Source organism: Heloderma suspectum, chromosome 4 (genome assembly GCF_057233095.1).
Source record: "Heloderma suspectum isolate Gila_16-S chromosome 4, 16-S_ref, whole genome shotgun sequence".
NCBI lineage: Eukaryota > Metazoa > Chordata > Lepidosauria > Squamata > Helodermatidae > Heloderma > Heloderma suspectum.
This window is the reverse complement of record NC_139461.1, coordinates 193,711,994-193,731,910: the sequence shown is the minus strand read 5'-3', so window position 1 is coordinate 193,731,910 and position 19,917 is coordinate 193,711,994. Positions and strand designations below refer to the sequence as shown.

At 44.2% G+C, this 19,917-nt stretch overlaps 2 protein-coding genes across 19 annotated transcripts in view; one reads left to right on the top strand and one right to left on the bottom strand.

Moving 5' to 3' along the window:
- The window catches only part of DPH5 (diphthamide biosynthesis 5), a 40,856-nt gene extending 33,375 nt beyond the window's left edge, over nt 1-7,481 (bottom strand). For 3 of the 14 annotated variants that reach the window (XM_084851735.1, XM_084851733.1, XM_084851729.1), the window contains exons 1-2: nt 7,423-7,481; nt 3,502-3,713 (exon numbers count right to left, since the gene is read on the bottom strand). In XM_084851735.1, coding sequence (XP_084707861.1) covers nt 3,502-3,636 — 135 coding nt within the window. In that variant the 5' untranslated portion in view covers nt 3,637-3,713; nt 7,423-7,481. Of the gene's footprint in view, nt 1-3,501; nt 3,714-7,117 lie in introns of all 14 variants that reach the window. The other 11 variants (XM_084851725.1, XM_084851727.1, XM_084851724.1 and 8 more) reach the window with 5 other exon arrangements.
- Nucleotides 7,482-7,585: 104 nt separating this feature from the next.
- The window catches only part of LOC146347888 (uncharacterized), a 103,572-nt gene continuing 91,240 nt past the window's right edge, over nt 7,586-19,917 (top strand). For all 5 annotated transcript variants that reach the window (XM_084851741.1, XM_084851742.1, XM_084851740.1 and 2 more), the window contains exon 1: nt 7,586-7,739. In XM_084851741.1, the coding sequence (XP_084707867.1) occupies nt 7,619-7,739 (121 nt within the window). In that variant the 5' untranslated portion in view covers nt 7,586-7,618. The remainder of the gene's footprint in view (nt 7,740-19,917) is intronic.

Genomic DNA, 19,917 nt, shown 5'->3' with positions numbered 1-19,917 from the left:
GCAATGAATCGGTCCCAATCTTACAACCAAAACAAGCCAGAAAAATGAGATTTTAAGATGAACTTGTATCAAGTTCACCTGGACTACTCTGACTTAAATCCAGGTAAATCAACTTAACAGCTTTGTAAACTGGTTAACAGTTGTGTCTTACATAGCCCTATATGACTTGGAGACCATGCTACTTGGAAGACCACCTTCTCCCATATGAGCCTACCCAGGTTTTAACATCTTCTGGGAGTGGCCTTCTCTCAGTCTTGCCACCATCAGAGGCATATTGGGAGGGAACGCAAGGAAGGGCCTTCTCTGTGGCTGCTCCCAGGCTCTGGAACTCCCTACTGAGGGAGACTAGGATGTCTCTCTTTCTGCTGTCCTTCCGACAGCAGACAAATACGTTTTTATTCAAGCGGGTTTTTGGCATGTAAGCTGGTCTGTTGCTGAAGCGGGCTCTATTGGGCTGAGGGCTGTTTTTATTTCTTTTGTTATGTTTTTTAATTGTGTTTTTAATCTATTTGTTTGTTTTAACTAAGTATATTTTGATGATGGTTTTATTAGTCTCCTTGAGCACCATTTTTTGGCAGGGTAGAAATCAAATCAAACAAACAACCACCTGTTCTTTAAGATAATGTTATAGTAATTATTACTAGGGTTTCTGGTGCTTTCTCCTTCTGTATTTCAGACTTGCCCTCTGATTCTGGCTCTGCACAGCACCAGCAATACACCTAGGGTAGTATCCAATGTTAGTTCTATGGAGAGTTGACCCATTGAAATGAATGAAATTTAAGTTAATTGTGGATAAATTTAGTCACATTCATTTCAATAGGTCTACTCTATGTAGGACTAACATTAAATACTAGCCCTAGGGTGCAATCCTATGCACGTTTAGACAGAAAAAAAATCCTACATGTATAGGATTGCACCATTAGGCTCCAATTTTTCAAACTTACTAAAGAAACAGAGTTGAAATCTCAAAAGTTAAAATGAGATTACTCAAATATTTTAAACCTCATACAAGGCTAAGGCTCTCTGTCCATTCCACCTCCAATCTACAACACCGAGAAGGTGAATATGCTCAACTGCTCGTAATTGTAACTCACACCCATCATTATTACGATTTTAACATCATACATGGACATGTTACTCACATGTTCAGCATATGCTGAACAGTCACCACTGACTTACTTATATGTTGATTTGCTGGGGTTATTTTTCAGCTGATTTAACTTTTATTAAGAAACAATAACAAAACATGAGGCTTCAGTCACTCTTACTAGGAAGTAACTCCCATTGTGCTCAAAGGGACTTACCTTCTGAGTAAACATACGTAGGAATGGATGCTAAGGGTGCAATCTTATGGGGATAGTAGGCCGCCTTCGAACTCGGAAGAGGCCGGCTACCCAATGCAGGGCAGGCAGAGTGGATCTTTTCCTCCGCACTCTGTCCGCCCTGCATTTGCGGCTAGATGGTCGATTTCGGCTGTCTAACCAGGGCGACTCGAAGTGTGTGTGTGGGGGGGGAGGCCAGACGGCGCATAGGAAGCGTACCAGTGTTTCCACAATCCCCTCCCACCCCCAGGAATGCCCCGCTTTCGGCCGCCCTGTGCTGCTCTTCCGAGCGCAGAGCCGAGGACGACCCGTGCCTCCTACGAGATGGCAGGGGAAATGGCAGGGAGTTGGATTTCTGGGAACCAAGCTCAAAGCACTGGCTCCCAGCTTGGTTCCCATAAACCGAAAAATCCTTTGGCTGTCTAGATGCTGCCTAGCGGCCATAGGTTGGCCCCCGAAGTGTACTTTCTGCAGATGTGCAGTACATGTTGATGTTATTCCACTGTTTTAACAAATTGAGAACATGTACAAGCACATTGCTCAAAAGTCAGCATAACACTTCACGGTGCCTAAGGAAGAAAATCTAAACAGCACACCCTTGATGGTGAAGAAAAGACAAAACTAAAATAGTTAATTTTAAACAGTTTGCTGCCTTTTATGGGTATCCCAAAATTTACTACCTGCATTGGGCTGCCTCAACCTTGTGTAACAGTAGGCAGGCCTGTCTCAATGTTAAGAGGTGGGAGGTGATGGACAGGAAAACAAGCCCCATCCATACATTCCCAGCAGCAATTAGGAATGCTACTTGTTTTTCCTTTTTCCCCCCTGAACCTGCCTTTGGTGCCTTTAACAGCAGCCTGATACACAGAAACTGGGCAGGGGGTGGGGCGGGAATCACCTGCTTGACTCCATGCCACAGAAAAACTCACCTGCACAGATTCTGTGTATTATGCTGCTGCTAAAGGCTCAGGAACAGGGCCACTTAATGTAAGAGGAGAAAAAGGGATAAGCAACATAATTCTAAAGGCAAAACTGTTTTCAAGATGTTTTTCCCCAGCCCAGTTCCAATTCCAGAAATGTCTTGAAAAGCGCAGTGAGGCAGCAGAGGGAGCTGGGGTTCATTGCTTACTTCTGCATGCTCATTTTGATATTAAAAGTACACACACACACACACACACACCCTTTATAGCCCAGTTGGACAGCATGTGTTTCTTAGATGTGCACACAACTAGAATCACAGTAGAACGATGCACGGTATGCTGTAGTACAGGGGTGAGCAACCTTTTTGGCCAAGGGCCACATTGGTGTCAGGTTGTACACACAGGCACACATATACATACACACACATTCCCCCCCCCCCCCAGTAGGAAGTTTAAACTTCCCATTCCTAGTAATTGAGATGGGATTGCTGGGGGTGCGGGGAGGGGGAGGTTAAAGCAGTCTCAGCTGGGCTGCAGGGAAAAGTGGATGGGGCTTCCCAGGGCTCGCGAGCTGCACAGAGGACAGCTGAGAGCTGCATGTGGCCTCTAGGTTGCCCACCCCGATGTAGGTAGTTTGAGTTCTTAAGCCACCACGTTTATTATACATGTACATTACTGTCTCCCTGTCCCACTCTTTTTTCCAACCCATTAGACAACCCTCTACATAGGGCCATCATTCAGAGCATATGGGGATTTTCTCTCCCCTGCAACAGGAATTGGGCACCACACCTCCTCACCGATTCCATAACTTAACCATTCATTAAAGGTTCACAATAACCTTATGCCAAGGATTTTTTTAAGGAAAATCCAAATGGTTTTGATAAGAACTATTCATATATTCATAAAGGTTACCATTCCAAGTCGTGATTATTTGCAAAGCTGCCCTTTTATACTGGTTTAATACATGTCACCGGTTATACACAGAGGTTATTCCACTTTATCCCGTGAGGTGTGTTAAATGGAGGGATAACAACTAGGTCCAGAGATTATGCAGAAAATTTCATAGCAGAGTAGAGATCTGAGCCCAGGTCTCGCTAGTCCAGAAGTGGGTAACTTCTGGCCTTCCACAAGTTTTGGCCTACAACTCCTATCAGTCCTAGCCAGCACAGCCAATGGAAGTTGTAGGACAAAAAAAAATCTGAAAGGTCACATGGCTCTCTATTATTACGTCACACCTTTTCCCACCTTCATCCACTTACCAGTGCTTCCTTTCCAACAGTGAGGATTGAAGTGTAGGCTTCCAGGTAGACTCGGCTACACTGTTTTATTACTTCCAGACCTTTCACTGTAATATCTTTGGCATCTCCGAGTCCAAGTCCAATCAGGTAAAGCATTTTTAAAAAGATAAATAAATCATGAAATGGAATGGAAGTCAGTTCTGGAATGGACGATTTCGAAACCTGCCAAAAAGCTGGAACGGAATAAAAAAAAATATACAATTCAATACATCATGGAACTTTTTTGCTACGTAACAGAACACTGCAGGTGGAGTTTTCCCTACAGACATGAGTTATTGGGCAGTATCTTGCACTGCCAGGGCACTAGCGGACTGAACCGCTGGAGCAATTAGAAGTAGAGGTTCCTGAAAATACTGGAAACAAGTGGCACTGCTTGTTTCTGGAATGGGTCAGGTCAGTGGCTCACAGAAAGGAGCTCTGCTGATCCATCACGTTCTGGATATGAGCGTTTCTGCTCATTGCCAGGGTTGTTTCAAGAACTAGCTTCACAGTGGTGGTACGGAATACTGCTCATTGTGTTCTATAAGCAACGAAGAAGAGTAATTTAAATGAAAAGGTTCCTGAAACAGTACAGCAGTATAGCATGGGGACTTTCTGCATTGAAAAGTGTATATTTTTAAAGTAGAGGTGGATGTGCTCACATACAATGGAATAGTACACAGGGGAGTCCACAGTCATTAAGGCCATTAAAAAATACTTCCAAAATAGCATGGGGTGAGGAGATACATCGCTCATCACTAGTGACTTCACAATTACCATTCACAAGGTGCCTGCAATGTTCGCAAATTACAATCCGTGCACTGACTACACTTACACCATTAACGACAGCTTGATGTGCAGAAATCACATATGGGTTTTTTTCCACAGAGTAAATAGAAGTATTATCACCCGGTAAGATCTGTGCATCAAGCTCCTTCTAAAACCACAGTTATAAGGTGGGGCTGATTGAAAGTTGGCAACCTCGCTGTTAAAACCACAGTTAGAAGGCGCGACTGAAAAGTCGGCAATCTCTTGTAAGAGTAATGTACGTGCTAGTTGGGGAACAAACCAAGAAAGACAAAGAACTGGGTATGTTTAGCCTTGAGAAGAGAAGACTGAGGGGAGATATGATAGGGCTCTTCAAGTACTTGAAAGGTTGTCACAGAGAGGAAGGCCAGGATCTCTTCTCCATCATCCCAGAGTGCAAGACACGGAATAATGGGCTCAAGTTACAGGAAGCCAGATTCCGGCTGAACATCAGGAAAATCTTCCTCACTGTTAGAGCAGTATGACAATGGAAGCAATTACCTAGGGAGGTAGTGGGCTGTCCCACACTGGAGGCATTCAAAATGAGGCTGGACAGCCCTCTGTCAGGGATGCTCTGACTTGGATTCCTACACTGAGCAGGGGGTTGGACTCGATGGCCTTGTAGGCCCCTTCCAACCCTACTATTCTATGATTCTAAATCATTCCCCCAGCAACAATGTCATTTCCAACTTTGAAGTCTGTCTTCTAGATATGCTTGAATGGTGGCATTGTTCAAGAAATTAACCCTTGGATGTAAATGCATTCCTAGTCACCCTACACATAACATTTTAACCTAAGATTTTCCCTTTCATCATCATCATCATCATCTTGGCTCTGCACTCTGTTAAGATTTTTTCTCCTGTTTTTAATTTAGCGGCTTGTGATGTTTTAACATTTTGGGGTTTTTTTTGTTTTAAATGTAAGTTGCCTCGGCGGTCCTATTTCTCTCACATATCCACCACCTCTCCAGGGCATCCTTTTTTTCTTGGTAACTCTTGTGCCTTTTAGCAGACGTGGAAATTCAATCAGGGCAGATCTTTGCAGCATATAAAGTAGGTTAACCAGATGCAGAGGAAAACAGGTGATTTTGGCAGCTGTGTAGAAGAGGGGGTTTCAGCAGGTGCATTTCTGCCCCTCCAAACTGCAGACAAACAGCGCCTACTGCAATCCCCTCTTCTATTCAAGTAAAAGATAAAGGAACCTTGATTTCCTTTGCATCTGATTAACCTGCCTTATTGTATGCTGGAAAGTAGCACCTGTTGCATTTCTGCTAAATCAACTCTTAAAAGTACAAGAGCCTTGACAGGATGTGGAAGGGAGAGGCTGTACATTATTCTAGTTTACAGCATGTCCCTAGCTCTTCACTCCAAAGCTCAAGTCATTTTTCTGTCCAGCACACACTCCTCCAGTCTGATCTATGTAAGTTTATTCACAAGTTAAACAAGGCATAATCCCATGTAAACATAGCTGGGAGAGAATGCTATTGAATTTAGTGACTTGCTCTGGCACAAACGTGTATAGGAACAGGTTGCATCTATGCTTAGGGTGCCACTGCCCACAATGGTGCAACAGGTGGCTACTGGGGAAAAAGCTTTCTCTATAGTCTGTCCCTGCACCCCCCATCTATGGGATGTCTTTTCCAGGGAGATCCCCTGGCATTGTCACTATATACATTTAGATGCCAGGTTAAGGCCTTCTACTTCAAGCAGGCATTGACTCTTTAATCTGTTGCTTTATTAATTTTGCTGATGGCTCCTCAATGTTTTCAATTTTTAAGAATACTTTTAATGCTTCATATCTAAACAGCCTCTTGTTGTGGGTGAAAGTAGAGAGTGCAAAAGCTGGTTTGAAACTCAACATTAAAAAAAACTAAGATCATGGCATCTGGCCCCATCACTTCCTGGCATATAGAAGGGGAAGAAATGGAAGCAGTGACAGATTTTATTTTCTTGGGCTCCAAGATCACCTCAGACGGTGACTGGAGCCATGAAATGAAGACACTTGCTCTTTGGGAGGAAAGCTATGGCAAACCTAGACAGCATAGTAAGAAGCAGAGACATCACCTTGCCGACAAAGGGCCGCATAATCAAAGCTATGGTTTTCCCAGTAGCAATGTATGGCTGTGAGCGCTGGACTATAAGGAAGCCTGAGCGCCAAAGAATTGATGCTTTCGAACTGTGGTGCTGGAGAAGACTCTTACGAGTCCCCTGGACTGCAAGGAAGTCCAACAGTCAATCCTAAAGGAAATCAACCCTGACTGTTCATCGGAAGGACAGATACTGAAGCTGAAGCACAAGTATTTTGGCCACCTAATGCGAAGAGAAAACTCCCTGGAAAAGACCCTGATGCTGGGAAAGACTGAAGACAAAAGGAGAAGGGGACAGCAGAGGATGAGGTGGCTAGATAGCATCACTGATGCAATGAATATGGACTTGAGCACGCTCTGGGAGAGAGCGCAGGACAGGAAGGCCTGGCATGCTATGGTCCATGGGGTCACGACTGAACAACAAATTGTGTTTTTTTGAGACGTGTATTGTATTGCCATCACTATTTCATTCATTTTTTGTTATTTTGCTGCTGTTTGGTTTTGATTGTAAACTGCCCTGAGGGGATCTGCCAGTCGGCCAACATTCAAACCTGAGAAATAATGACATGACATGATTAAGACTGCAACCCCCACTCAGCCTCAACGCTCACACTCGCTGGCTGGGCCACCCAGCCTCTCTCAGCCTGGAGAGCCTCCGAACAACCTCTCACTGGGCTGCTAGGAGAAACGAGCGATGTGCACAACCTTGGACTCCTCAGAGGGAGAACTGGACAACAGCGGGAACCACGCGTCCCTCGCGACCGGATGTTCCACGCACGTTTACTCTGCATTACGCCGCGCGGAATTCGACGGGGCCCAGCCCCGTGCAAACGCGTACACGGTCCTGCAGCCTTGCTTGGAGTTACCTTTCCCGGTTCATGCACACCTATAGACGCGCGCGTCTCTGCCACAGGCAAATAAGGGCCTGCCGCCAGCCGCAGCTACGCTTCCCGCCATTGGCTGAAGGAGCGCAGGGCCCTCGCAGCGCGCCCCCTCCTCCTCGGACTTACACGCGCAAGCGCCGCTCCGGCCCTCCTCCTCACATGCTTTCGCCGCAGCTTCCTGTGTCGCCCGCTGCTTGGCGGAGAGAGACTCTATCCCCCCCCCCGCTTTGCGACGTTTTACGGCATCAGAGGCACCGCTTATTGCTCCTGGGTTTCAGCCCGCGCGTTTGCAGCTGGGGGAGGAGATGAAGGAGGCGGGTGGATGGCGCCTGGTGCGGTGAGGTGGAGGCGGCTCAGCATGAGCACCTGGGAGTCCGGGAAGGCGCTCCGGGCGCCCACGGTTCCCCTCCCCAATGGCTCAAATATCCCCGTGTTGGGGCTGGGTAAGTGCTCAGGCCGCCGCTTGTCCTGGTTGGCAGGAGCAGCAGAAACAAGAACGACCATAGCGCTAAATGTTCGGAGCAATAATAACCCAAAGTGCATGCATATTTTCGTCCTCCTTAACCCCCCTTCAACCTCTCCTTCTGCCCAGATACACACTGTAAATCAGCCTTCCCCCACCTGGTGCCCTCCTGATGTGTTGGAGTACAGCTCCTACCATCCCCCAACCAGCATGCTGGCTGGGGGTGATAGGACTTGTTCTCCAGCACATCCGGGGAGCACCAGGTGGGGGAAGGCTGCTGTAAAGCGTACAAGTGTCAGTCGCCGTTTTGGTCCATTAGAACAGAGGTAGGCAGAAAGATCTCCAGATTTGGGACTTTTTAATTCCCAGCATTTATTTATTTACAATATTTATGTGCTGCTCCACATCAAAAGGTTTCAAAGCAGTGCGCAACAGATCAAAGAATAAAACACCATGTTAAAACAAAACTTTTGAAAAGAAACATTCTGAATTTAATGAACTAAGGCTGGTCACTCGAGGAAGACCTCTTGAAATAACATTGTCTTCAGGAGGCACCGAAAGCAACATGACACCGGCTGACAACGTTGACCTCCAAAGGCAGGGAGTTCCACAGGAAGGGGGCCACCACACTGAAGGCTTTTTTCCTGGTGGACTCCAGCTGGGCCATGGGTCCATGTGGAACCATCAGGGACATGCTCTCTGATGACCTCAGTGACTGGGCAGGTTGGTAAAGAAGAAGGCACTCTCAGGTATCCTAGTCCCAAGCTGTACAGGGCTTTGTACACTAGTTAAACCTGGCCTGGTAGCAAGCAGGCAGCCAGTGCAGTTCCCTCAGCAAAGGAGTTACATGCTGAAAAGGGGCAGCTTCTGACAGCAGCTGAGCTGCTGCATCCTGCACTAGCTTCAGCTTCCAGACCAGCCTAAAGGGCAGCCCCACATAAAGACCAGCATTCTTGACCATTGGCCATGTTTGCGGGGCTTCTGGGTGTTGGAAGTCCAAAACATCTGGAGGTCTATCTTCTGCCTACCCCTGTATTCGAAAGAAAGGGAAAAAATCAAAAAGCTACAATGAGATAAAAACTTTATGAGGACTGATAGCAGGCACACTCTGCACCCTCATCCCCAAATTAATACTGGAGGGACGCTTTCCTCATACATTTGAAAAAGTTTGTTTTCAGAGTGTGCTGCAATGCAACCCTATATATCTACTCAGAAGTGAGCCCAATTGAGCTCAATGGGACTTACTCCCAGGTAGGTGTGTATATTAGGATTCCAGCCCAACCAGCTGTCCTCAGAAGGTCCCATCCCCTGTGTTTCTGCACGAGTGAGTGAACTGGGTAAGCCTCCTGCATGGAAGCCCAGCAGTGACTCATGTAGCGATGCAATGGGCAGATTCCTGGGAGGGTGAGCCATTTCAGCATCAGGTGTGTTTGAGCCGATTACACTTCATTTAGAGATGCTGCAGAATAATGTAGCCCGGGAATGTGCTGATTGGAAGAGGATATTCCTAGAGCAATGCTTTATTCAGAGACACAGTTGGTGCCTCCTCTGTGTGTAGATATTCCAGGACTCCCATTGCTTTTAATTCAGCAGTGGGGAACTGTTTTTCTGTCAAAGGGCATATTACCTCAGGGATAATCTGTTTCAGGCTAGGTGCTAGTGATGGGCAAGGCTGAAGCCTGTGGTGAGTGGGGCCAGAGCCAAAAGTGGGTGGAGCAACCCCCTTTTCTCTCTCTGCCACTTGTTTCTCCCCCCACTCCCTTCCTCCCTGCCCAGTGGGTGGCCCAAGGAAGGGTGGATTATTCTTGCTTGAGGTCTGAACTGATCACTTGAAGAGGGCTTTTGAAATTAGGCTGAGGGCCATATTAAATGCAAGTTGCCCACCCCTGCTTTAATTTATTTCTGGCAGAATGCGTTTTGGAAACTACTGCTAAAAAGACATTACCCTAGACTGCACGTTTCACTGAATGCTCTCCTTAAGGTCCCCAAAGCATTACCAAAAGAGTTGGGCTGCTCTAGTGAAAGGAACAAAGCAAACATTCTTCCCTTAAGCTTGGGCAAGAAATCCTTGTGAATATAACATTTTAGGCTGCAATACTGTGCATTCTTACTTGGGACCAAATCACATTGAGCCCATTAGGCTCGCTTCTTAAGCATTCTTAGGATTGGATTGTTACTATGAAATGTGTGTAGTGGATCTCCCAATACAAACTTATGATGAGTACCCTTATTCCCATTTCACAGATGCATCAGAGACAGAGCAGCACTATGCATTTTTTATCAGAAGTCAGTCCCATTGAGGTCAGTGGGATTTATTCCCAAGTAAGCATGCATAAATTTGTGGACTGAGACTATTAGGTTACCACCTGATGCAAAATTAAGGTACCAGGGCTGGCAAGCTAGTTGCCACTGATTTGTGTGTGTGGGGTGGGGTGGGGGGAGTGTCTTCATGTGTTACAGGTATACCTCAACTTGAAGACACAACAATGAGGAAGGCTGTACCTGTTAATTTCCTGCCATATAGATATTAATTCCTCTGTCAGGGGAAAAAACATTGGAAAAATATGTAGCATGTAAGATGCCCACTGTATCTGTTTTGTTATCGTTCACAAGTAAGCTTGAAGCTCGTGGATGAATAAAACATTATTGCCAGCCTGTTCATATCATGTCCCCATTCCTGTAGCTGTGTACAAATTGTACATTCCATTGACTTTACAAAGACTGAGGAGGTAGTTAGGAATGTGTAAACTTCACCTTAGTTGACTAAGGAAAAATTAGGATGACCTTCTGAAGCTCTGCAACCACACATTAAATTCTGTTTCTCTGTATAAAATTATTCCCCATGCTCACCCTTGTGGGTAAAAGAGAGGGTTTTGTTTTTGCTGATATTGGTAATGATGTCATGCCTCCATATTAATCAGCTTTGCATTAGGAGTGATTAACACATGAGGGGCCTTTCCTTTCATCAGTCAAGTAGCATCTAAACATCTATCTCAAAGGAAAGTGATGATAATGATGATGATAATTAGTCTTTATATAGGACATTTCAAGTGTTCAAAGTGCTTCACATACATTATCTTACAGAGTGATTAACTCCAAAAATGAAAGGTAGGTGGGAATTTGCATATACGACGGGGAAAGAAGGGAACTGCTCAAGTCTGTATGGCACTCCTTGTTTAATTGTGGTTCAGAGATAGAGGAGCATTATGTCTATACCTGTTCATAAGTACTATGCTGCATTAGTTGTAAGTGATGTGCCAAAAATCATGTTTTCACCAGCAGCATAGCCAAGAACTACAGAAAATAAGCAGACGCTTGCTCTCCCCTAGCTGCTCAGGCATCTGAGTTTTTATTAAGAGGCAATGCTTTTCCAAGCTTCATATCAGTGGAGCAGAGCAAATAAATGTTCTTTGCCTTCCTACAGCTTTTTGAGAACTGGAGAAAGGGATTATTTTGTTCACTGAACTGTAACTGATGTTGTGAAAAAGTGTTTCCAGCACTTCTTTTGGCTGGCTGTGGAACTGATCCCACCATTCCTTTTCAAAAAGACTCTCCCCCTTCTCAAGCCCATCAGAGCTGGCATCTTGCTTGACTGCTCATCAGAGCCCAAGCAATAAGAACTTGCCCTGTGCCCACTGAAGTCAGTGGAAAAACTCCCATTGAGAGTAAGAAGCTCCTTGTTGAGGTCCTAAGTAAAATCCCAGAGAACAGTGTCCTCTTCTTCCCATAGAAGGAACCTTCGGAGCCAATAGGGAAAACATCTTTTTGGTGGAGTTGAGTTGATTCTTTGTGAAACAGACAAACAAAGCAGAGTAAAAACTTCAAGGCAACTGGTGTTAGATACTTAAGGCAGGCTTCTCTAACCTGCTACCTTCCATGAGTTTTGGACTTCAGCTCCCATCAGCCCAAGTCAACATGGCTAATGGTTAGGAATGCTGGGAGTTGAAGACCAAAACATCTGGAGGGTAGCAGATTGGAGAAGGCTGACTTAGGGTGCAATCCTACACATTGCACAGAAAAAAGTCCTACAACTCCCGACATGCCCCAGCTAACCATGCTGGCTGGGGTATGCTGGGAGTGGTAGGATATTTTTCTGTCTAAATATGCATAGGGTTGCACCCTTAAGGGCTTTCTGTGCTGGAATATAGGCACAGCTATGCAGATGTTCATCCAACATTACTGAACTTTTCTGGGAGGAATCCCTGATAAGCTTCCAAGGAAGTCCAGGTTTTCCCAGAACACCATTTGAAAACCGGTGGTTTAATTAAAATCTGCAGAATACCTTGGCTTCCAGAAACCCTCTTGAAAGAGGACCACATATTGCTCTTTGTTGTTGTTTATTCGGTCAGTTGCTTCTGACTCTTCGTGACTTCATGGACCAGCGCACGCCAGAGCTTCCTGTCAGCCGTCGCCACCCCCAGCTCCCCCAAGGTCGAGTCCGTCACCTCCAGAATATCATCCATCCATCTTGCCTTTGGTCGGCCCCTCTTCCTTTTGCCTTCCACTTTCCCTAGCATCAGCATCTTCTCCAGGGTATCCTGTCTTCTCATTATGTAGCCAAAGGACTTCAGTTTTGCCTTTAATATCCTTCCCTCAAGTGAGCAGTCTGGCTTTATTTCCTGGAGGATGGACTGGTTTGATCTTCTTGCAGTCCAAGGCACTCTCAGAATTTTCCTCCAGCACCACAGTTCAAAAGCATCTCTCTTCCTTCGCTCAGCCTTCCTTATGGTCCAGCTCTCGCAGCCATAGGTTACTACGGGGAATACCATTGCTTGAACTATGCGGACCTTTGTTGTCAGTGTGATATCTCTGCTCTTCACTATTTTATCAAGATTTGTCATTGCTCTCCTCCCAAGAAGTAAACGTCTTCTGATTTCCTGGCTGCAGTCAGCGTCTGCAGTAATCTTTGCGCCTAGAAAGACAAAGTCTGTCACTGCCTCCACGTCTTCTCCCTCTATTTGCCAGTTATCAATCAAGCTGGTTGCCATAATCTTGGGGTTTTTTGAGGTTTAACTGCAACCCATCTTTTGCACTTTCTTCTGTCACCTTCATCATGAGGTTCCTCAGCTCCTCCTCGCTTTCAGCCATCAAAGTGGTATCATCTGCATATCTGAGACTGTTAATGTTTCTTCCAGTGATTTTAACTCCAGCCTTGGCTTCATCAAGTCCAGCACGTCGCATGATGTGTTCTGCATACAGGTTGAATAGGTAGGGTGAGAGTATATAACCCTGCCGTACTCCTTTCCCAATCTTAAACCAGTCCGTTGTTCCGTGGTCTGTTCTTACCGTTGCTACTTGGTCGTTATACAGATTCCTCAGGAGGCAGACAAGATGATTTGGTATCCCCATCCCACCAAGAACTTGCCACAATTTGTTATGATCCACACAGTCAAAGGCTTTAGAATAGTCAATAAAACAGAAATAGATGTTTTGCTGAAACTCCCTGGCTTTCTCCATTATCCAGCGGATATTGGCAATTTGGTCTCTAGTTCCTCTGCCTTTTCTAAACCCAGCTTGTACATCTGGCAATTCTCGTTCCATGAATTGCTGGAGTCTACCTTGCAAGATCTTGAGCATTACCTTACTGGCATGTGAAAGAAGTGCCACTGTTTGATAGTTTGAACATTCTTTGGAGCTTCCCTTTTTTGGTATGGGGATATAAGTTGATTTTTTCCAATCTGTTGGCCATTCTTGTGTTTTCCAAATTTGCTGGCATGTGGCATGCATCACCTTGACAGCATCATCTTGCAAGATTTTAAACAGTTCAGCTGGGATACCGTTGCTCTACATACAGCTTAATTCTAATAAGTTAGAAGCCATCCCTTCCTGGTCTTTATAAAAGCTTCCATGACCTTGTAAAAGTTCTTTTTAAACTTCTCACTGCAGCAAAATAGCTAAACGCTGTTGGAAAAATAATACAGTAAGGAGAGCAGCCTTTTCGGTTGAATCAGCTCTTTGGAGGCCACACAGTGCATTCATTGTGATATCTTTTTGTTGAAAGCCATTGTGGGAGGCAAGAGATTTAATAAATGGACTCTCCTGGTGTGTTAAAAAGTATTTGATTAGCTGTAGCCTTAGCAAGATACTTCTGTAAACTTTTTGTTAAGATTACAGAAGAGAAACAAGGATAGCCAAGCTGTTCCCTATGTAACAGTGCTGGAACTTTATATGCATAGTACATGCTCCTAAAAGACCATGCCTGGCTTCTTCTGTTTAAAAGTTATCTTTTCAAAGGTTTTTGTTTCCTTGCTGTGAAGCTGGAAGTGTTATTTTGATTGCACATTCCTTATTTAAACAAAAAAAGATTTTCTATGTGCCGTAATGTGCAGAATTGGTATAGTTTTAAGTAGGTGAGCCAGTAAAATAGAATTTAGCTGTTGCTAAATAATGTGGGACTATCACAGAAAAAGTCTGTTCCTGAACTGCCCTTGGCTTGAGCTTCTCTCAGAGGGGTCACACAGAGAAGGGGCCTCTGAAGTCTACTTCAGGGACCGGGTATGTTCATATGGGCAGAGGTGGTCCTTGAGGTATTGTGGCCCTGAGCTATGTAGGGCTTTATTGGTTAAAACCAGTTTTAAACATGGAAAACCCACTATCTGCTGAAAAGCATACTGGAGACAAATATTTTTTTTCATGAGGTAAATTTGCATGTGAAGTACAACCTTACTTATCTGAATTTTCTTGAAGGACCCAGAATATGAAGTTGAAGCTGCGATCCTATGCTCATTTATTTGGGAGTAAGTCCCATTGAACCCAATGGGGCTGACTTCTGAGTAGACATGCATGGGATTGCACTGCAAGCATAATAATCACGGACAGACCTTTGTGCAAAATATTGTAAGGTTTTATTGACATCAGCCAAATGAAGTGAGATGTCAGTGTATTAAGTTAGCCAGGAAACTCGAGTAATCAGAGCTTCGTTGCTGGGAATTTAGGATTTTGCCTGCCCTTTGCCACTGACCTTGAGTCATTCTGTCCCATCCCTCAGTGTGATGAGTTTACGACTGGCTGTTTGAGATTAAGCAACATAGTTTCAAGGGTTAAGATTTTTCCTGATGCCCAGAATGAATTAGATCAGCATTCCCAAACCTGGTGTTGGAGGCAATGGCCATGCTGGCTGGTGTGATGGGAGTTGTAGTCCAACACATCTGGACCTCACCAGCTTGGGGAAGGCTGAATCAGATGTATCATGTTCCATGATGCTTACGATCTTCAGTACCTCAAGTGCTTGGAATACCCTCCTCCCATTTCATCTACCCCTGGCCCAGCCAGGGGATGAGTGAAACATTGACGGTGATTTGTTGACAACTACAAAACCTGTCGGCGTGGATGAGCATGTGCCTATCCAATGTGCTTCTCCAGCTTGTCTTTCAAGGAATTGTCTTTCATTTTGATTTAAAAACATGGTAGTAGTCCTGTGAGCCACTGCTGTGTCTGAAAATGCATGCCAGCTTAGGGTTTAAGGCTGCAGTTCTGCTCACACTTAGTCTGCTTAAATTGCATTGATTTCTGTGGGAGTTGACACAAAAAGCAACATCTTGTTTTTCTCCACTTCTGTTTTCTAAGGAACCTGTGAGTTTCGCCTATGGATGGCTACAATTTTGAGTAACAGCTGCATTTTATATTTTAAAGAATGGGGGATTAACCATTGTTTGTTTTTTCATCCCAGCAGTCCTAGGGACAGTCCTAGGTGCAACCTGAAACTATCATGGCAACCTGAAGTCCTAGGGACAGTCCTAAGTGCAACCTGAAACTTTGAATGTCTGCAGCCTCCTCTCACATTCCATCTTAAGATTCTGATCATGCAGGCTGTATGACTTCAACATTAAATCAGCCTTTTCCCCCAGCCTTCATTACAATATCAACCAGTTCAGATCATCACAAGAGGTTACTTCTTGGCAAGGTTACGATTCTATAACAACTTGCCTGGGAGTAAGCTTCACTGAACTCCATGTAACTTACTTTTAAGTAAACGCATATAGGATTGTACTATAAGTTTCTTTCATTCTCTTCCTTGTGAATGGTACATCACATCTGTAAATTTCCCTTTGATTCAGAGCTTGGGATGTTGCCTAATTTCTAAACGCCAGATGTAAACTGACCAACCAGAAGGAATGGCTAAAGGTCAGTGGGCCATAAGGGCAGGCAAAGTCAGGAATTCCCAGCGATGAGGCACTAATTCATAAAGTTTAACAGCCATGATTTTGCAAAGTTGAATTTGAGTCTTAAGGACCTGCAGAAACTTCCATTTGGCGCATATGTTCCTGTGAATATCAGAAACTGGAGATCATTAACATTTTAAATAAGTTTTTGGGTGAACGTTGACAATTGAGATGATTAAGGCAGCTGCTTGCCCAATTTTGATGGATGAGTTTCAATTTGTTCAGACTGCTGAAGTGGACAAGTTGCTTGGAGGGGTCAGGCAGATCATGTGCTCCTTAGGTTCATGTCTGTCCTGGCTTATAAGAGGTGCCAGGGGGTGGGGGTGGCTAATGGGGTATTGGAGATTATTAATGTCTCCTTGAAAGAGGGCTATGTTCTGAGTTCTCTACGTTGTACTGTTTCCGGCACCCAGTGAAGACCTTTTTATTTTTCCAGGCATTTTTAGCATTTTAGTTTTCCAGTTTTTTTAGCTCTGCTGCCTTAAATCTGCTATTCTGTTTAAATATCTGCAATGCTGCTAGGTTTTACTCTGATTGTATTTTTATTCTGTAGTTTTAATCTATTATATTTTATATTGTGTTTTCTGTTGCATTTTTGTGGTTTTAATTCTGTGAACCACCCAGAGAGCTTTGGCTATTGGGTGGAATAAAAATGAAATAAATAAATGAAGGAGGCCATGATAAGACCTTTATTGAACAAGCCTTTACTGGCTCCCACCAACCAGTTTCGAATCTCCCTTTTTTTTTTTAGTAAGGTTTTGGAGCAGCTGGTGGCCTCACAACTCGGTGTTCTCTTGGATGAAACTGATTATCGGGATCCTTTTCAATCTGAGTTCAGACTTGGTTTTGGGATAGAAACAGCCCCGACTGTCTTGGTTGATAACCTATGCCAGGAGCTATAAAGCCCCAAATGGCTTGTGGCCAAGATATCTGAAAGGCCGCCTCCTCCCATATGAATCTGCCTGAAATTTACATTGGTCGTTTGAGGCCCTTTTGCATGTCCCACATCTTAGAGTAATAATGTTAGTCAGCACTTGTAACAGCACCTTTTGTGTAGCAGCATCCCAGTTGTGGAATGCCCTCCCCAGGGAAATTAGCCTCCTCCTTAGTGTCCTTCAGATGACTGCTGAAGACAATATTATTTTGCTAAACTTTAAATAGTTAATACCACTCTCTGTTCTTATCATTAATCCCTGGTTTTAAAATGTTTTAGGTTTTTGTATTTTTATGCATTTTGATCTTTGTAGTTTTATTATACATTGCAACTTATTGAGTGGAGGGGCAATCCAAAAATATTCTAAGTAAATAATAAATTGCTGGTTAAGGGAAAGAATATTCCTTGTATTCTTTCATTAAGTGAGTGGTGAGGAAGGAGAGAGTGTTTATTTTTTTAAAGGTTGCCCTACAAAGCAGGGAAGATAAGGACAGAAATATGGGCTGTTCTCTTGCCATCAGGAGTGGGGTGGGGTTAACATGGCCCCATTACCTCCCCTTGTGAGTCTTAGAATCAGGATGAGACTGTTGCTGGTACAGCCGTGGTGACATTTGTGTATAGTTATCCCAATTTTTGGCAACAAGTCCCTCACTCTATTCTCTCTTGGCATCTTGCCATCTTCTGTGAAATTAGAAATTCATGTAACTTCCTCATGATGAACATAGTAGTTATGCTGGGTGCTTGGAAATTCAAGAGAAGGTGTCTCTTCTTTCTTGATAACAGATTGCTTATCTCTCCTTACTCTTCTGACCATTTCTGAAATGGTGGTAGTAGAGCAAAAGGTCTTAGAACATATTAGCTGCCATGTTGGCTGCCTTGTGTTCCTATAGTGTGTGTGTGCATTTGTTTATTCATTTATTATATAAAGCATTTTTACCCCACTCTTTGGCCAAAAAGGCTCCCAGAGTAGCTTACAAACAATCAGTAAAACAAGCTAGGCCCTGTCTGCAAGCTTTCTTTTAGATTCCCATCTTTCTCTGCTGCCACCTGAATGGCTGCTGTCAGATGACCGTTGAGGGAGGAGCCCAGTGTAGCTGGTCTTTCAGCAGAACTGATGGAATGGACCAGCTTCCCACCTCCTTTTGCTGAAACCTGATGCAAGTATCTTCCAGTAGACGAATGTTGCCCATCCGATTGTTGGAAGAGACAGTTTTGCTTCATAGCTTCTTATTCGAAGTGAAAGTTGACCCCCAAATGGTAGGAAAAGTAAGTGAGCTCCATAGTGGGGATAGCACTTCAGAATGTGCTTCAAGATACTTGATTCTGAAAATGAACTCGCTGAAGTAACTTGGAGAGCAGTTATAACAATCATGGCACACTTTATGAGAGGGATTTGCATCTAATTTTGCATCTAAAATTGAGAGCCTGTGTGGTGTAGTGGTTAGAGTGTTGGACTGGGACATGGGAGATCTGGATTCTAGTCCCCACTTGCCCATGAAGCTCACTAGGTGACTTTGGGCCTAACTTACTTCACCGGGTTGTGAGGATAAAATGAAGAGGAGGAACATGTAAACTGCCTTGGGTTTCTTGCAAGAGGAAAAAAGGCTGGATATAAATGTAGATCTGTTAACTTAAATAGTCCTTGCATTCTGTTTACCTGCATTTGTCATGATGATGGTGGATCAGATGATAAGGCTTTGTCAGAGATTTGTGACTTAGCATACCATTGTGCAAAGCATCTGGATGTGATGAAATAAATCCAGGGGATTCTACAATATAAGAAACAGATGGCCAAATTTTCTGCTGGCTCCTTTCTAGCACCAAGGGTTTGTGGCTAGTTGAGCAGTTCAATCAATTGTAGCTTATATCTTGTGCATACATTTAAAAATAATAATGGAAAATAAAATTTCCAAGCCTAGCTGATATCCTTAGTTGCATTTATCAGGATGTATTGTAAGTAAATCCAGCTACAAATTCATTTCAGCTACTGTGATTCCCACCAGAGTATTTTACTGGAAGGTTTGGTTTTTAATTTTTATTTTAAAATCTGCTTAAGGGAATAATCCTGTCGAGATAGGCGGCCGCCTCTGAACTCAGAGGCGGCCGCCTCTCCTAAGCAGGGCAGGAGAAGCACAGAGGGGATCATGCCCTCCGCACTTCCCCTGCCCTGCTTTTTTGGCTAGACAGCCGACTGCAGCTGTCTAGCCACAGGAGCACAGAGCAGGGAAGGAGGCTTCGTACAGGCAGCTATGCTCTCCCTGCCCCGGAACGCCCCCAGCCACGCCCCTTTTCAGCCCCTCTGCGCTCCTCTTGCGAGCACAGAGGATGGGGCTGTTCCACGCTGCCTCCAAAGCAGCACAGAAGTGGGGGGAGGTCAGTTTCCCAGGAACTGACCTTGGAGTGTGGACTCTGAGGTTGGTTCCCGGAAAATGGCATATCCTATGGCCGTCTAGCCGCTGTCTAGTGGCCATAGCTCCCTTAAATATTTATTTAATTTCAAAAAGTTTGTTTTACTTTTGTATGATTAATGTAGTGGTTGTGAACCTAATGGAGATAAATGGAAAACATTCTTGTTTTAAATTGGAAATAAAACTAAGCACTGTGAACTCACCATCAGGGGTTTGTGGACAGCATCCCACACAATTTCAACTATTTCACACCTACCAAAATTCTGTTGTTTTTTTAAATAATATTTACTTTGGGTGAATGTGGAAAGTGTATATATACCCTTGGCTAGGGCCTGCCATCCATCCTGGAACATACAACTGTTCCCTTAGAAATCTGCTAAAGTTGTTGGGTGGTTTCTTCCATCTACAGTCAACTTCTTCATAAGTGCTGAGAGGTGGAAGTATATGTAATGCTGTCTCATTCCACATTCAGATTATTCTTTTCTAAGACAGCAGAGAAAGGGAGGAGCATTTTGGGTGTGTGTGTGTGTGTTGATATTCTTGTATCCTTTCCATTTCCTTTCTTCTGCCTATGTGGAGAAATTAAGACTTCAGAAAAGAGCAAGGTCCCTTCTGCTTTTTAAAACAAATTTGCTTGTGTAACTTTCCAGTGTG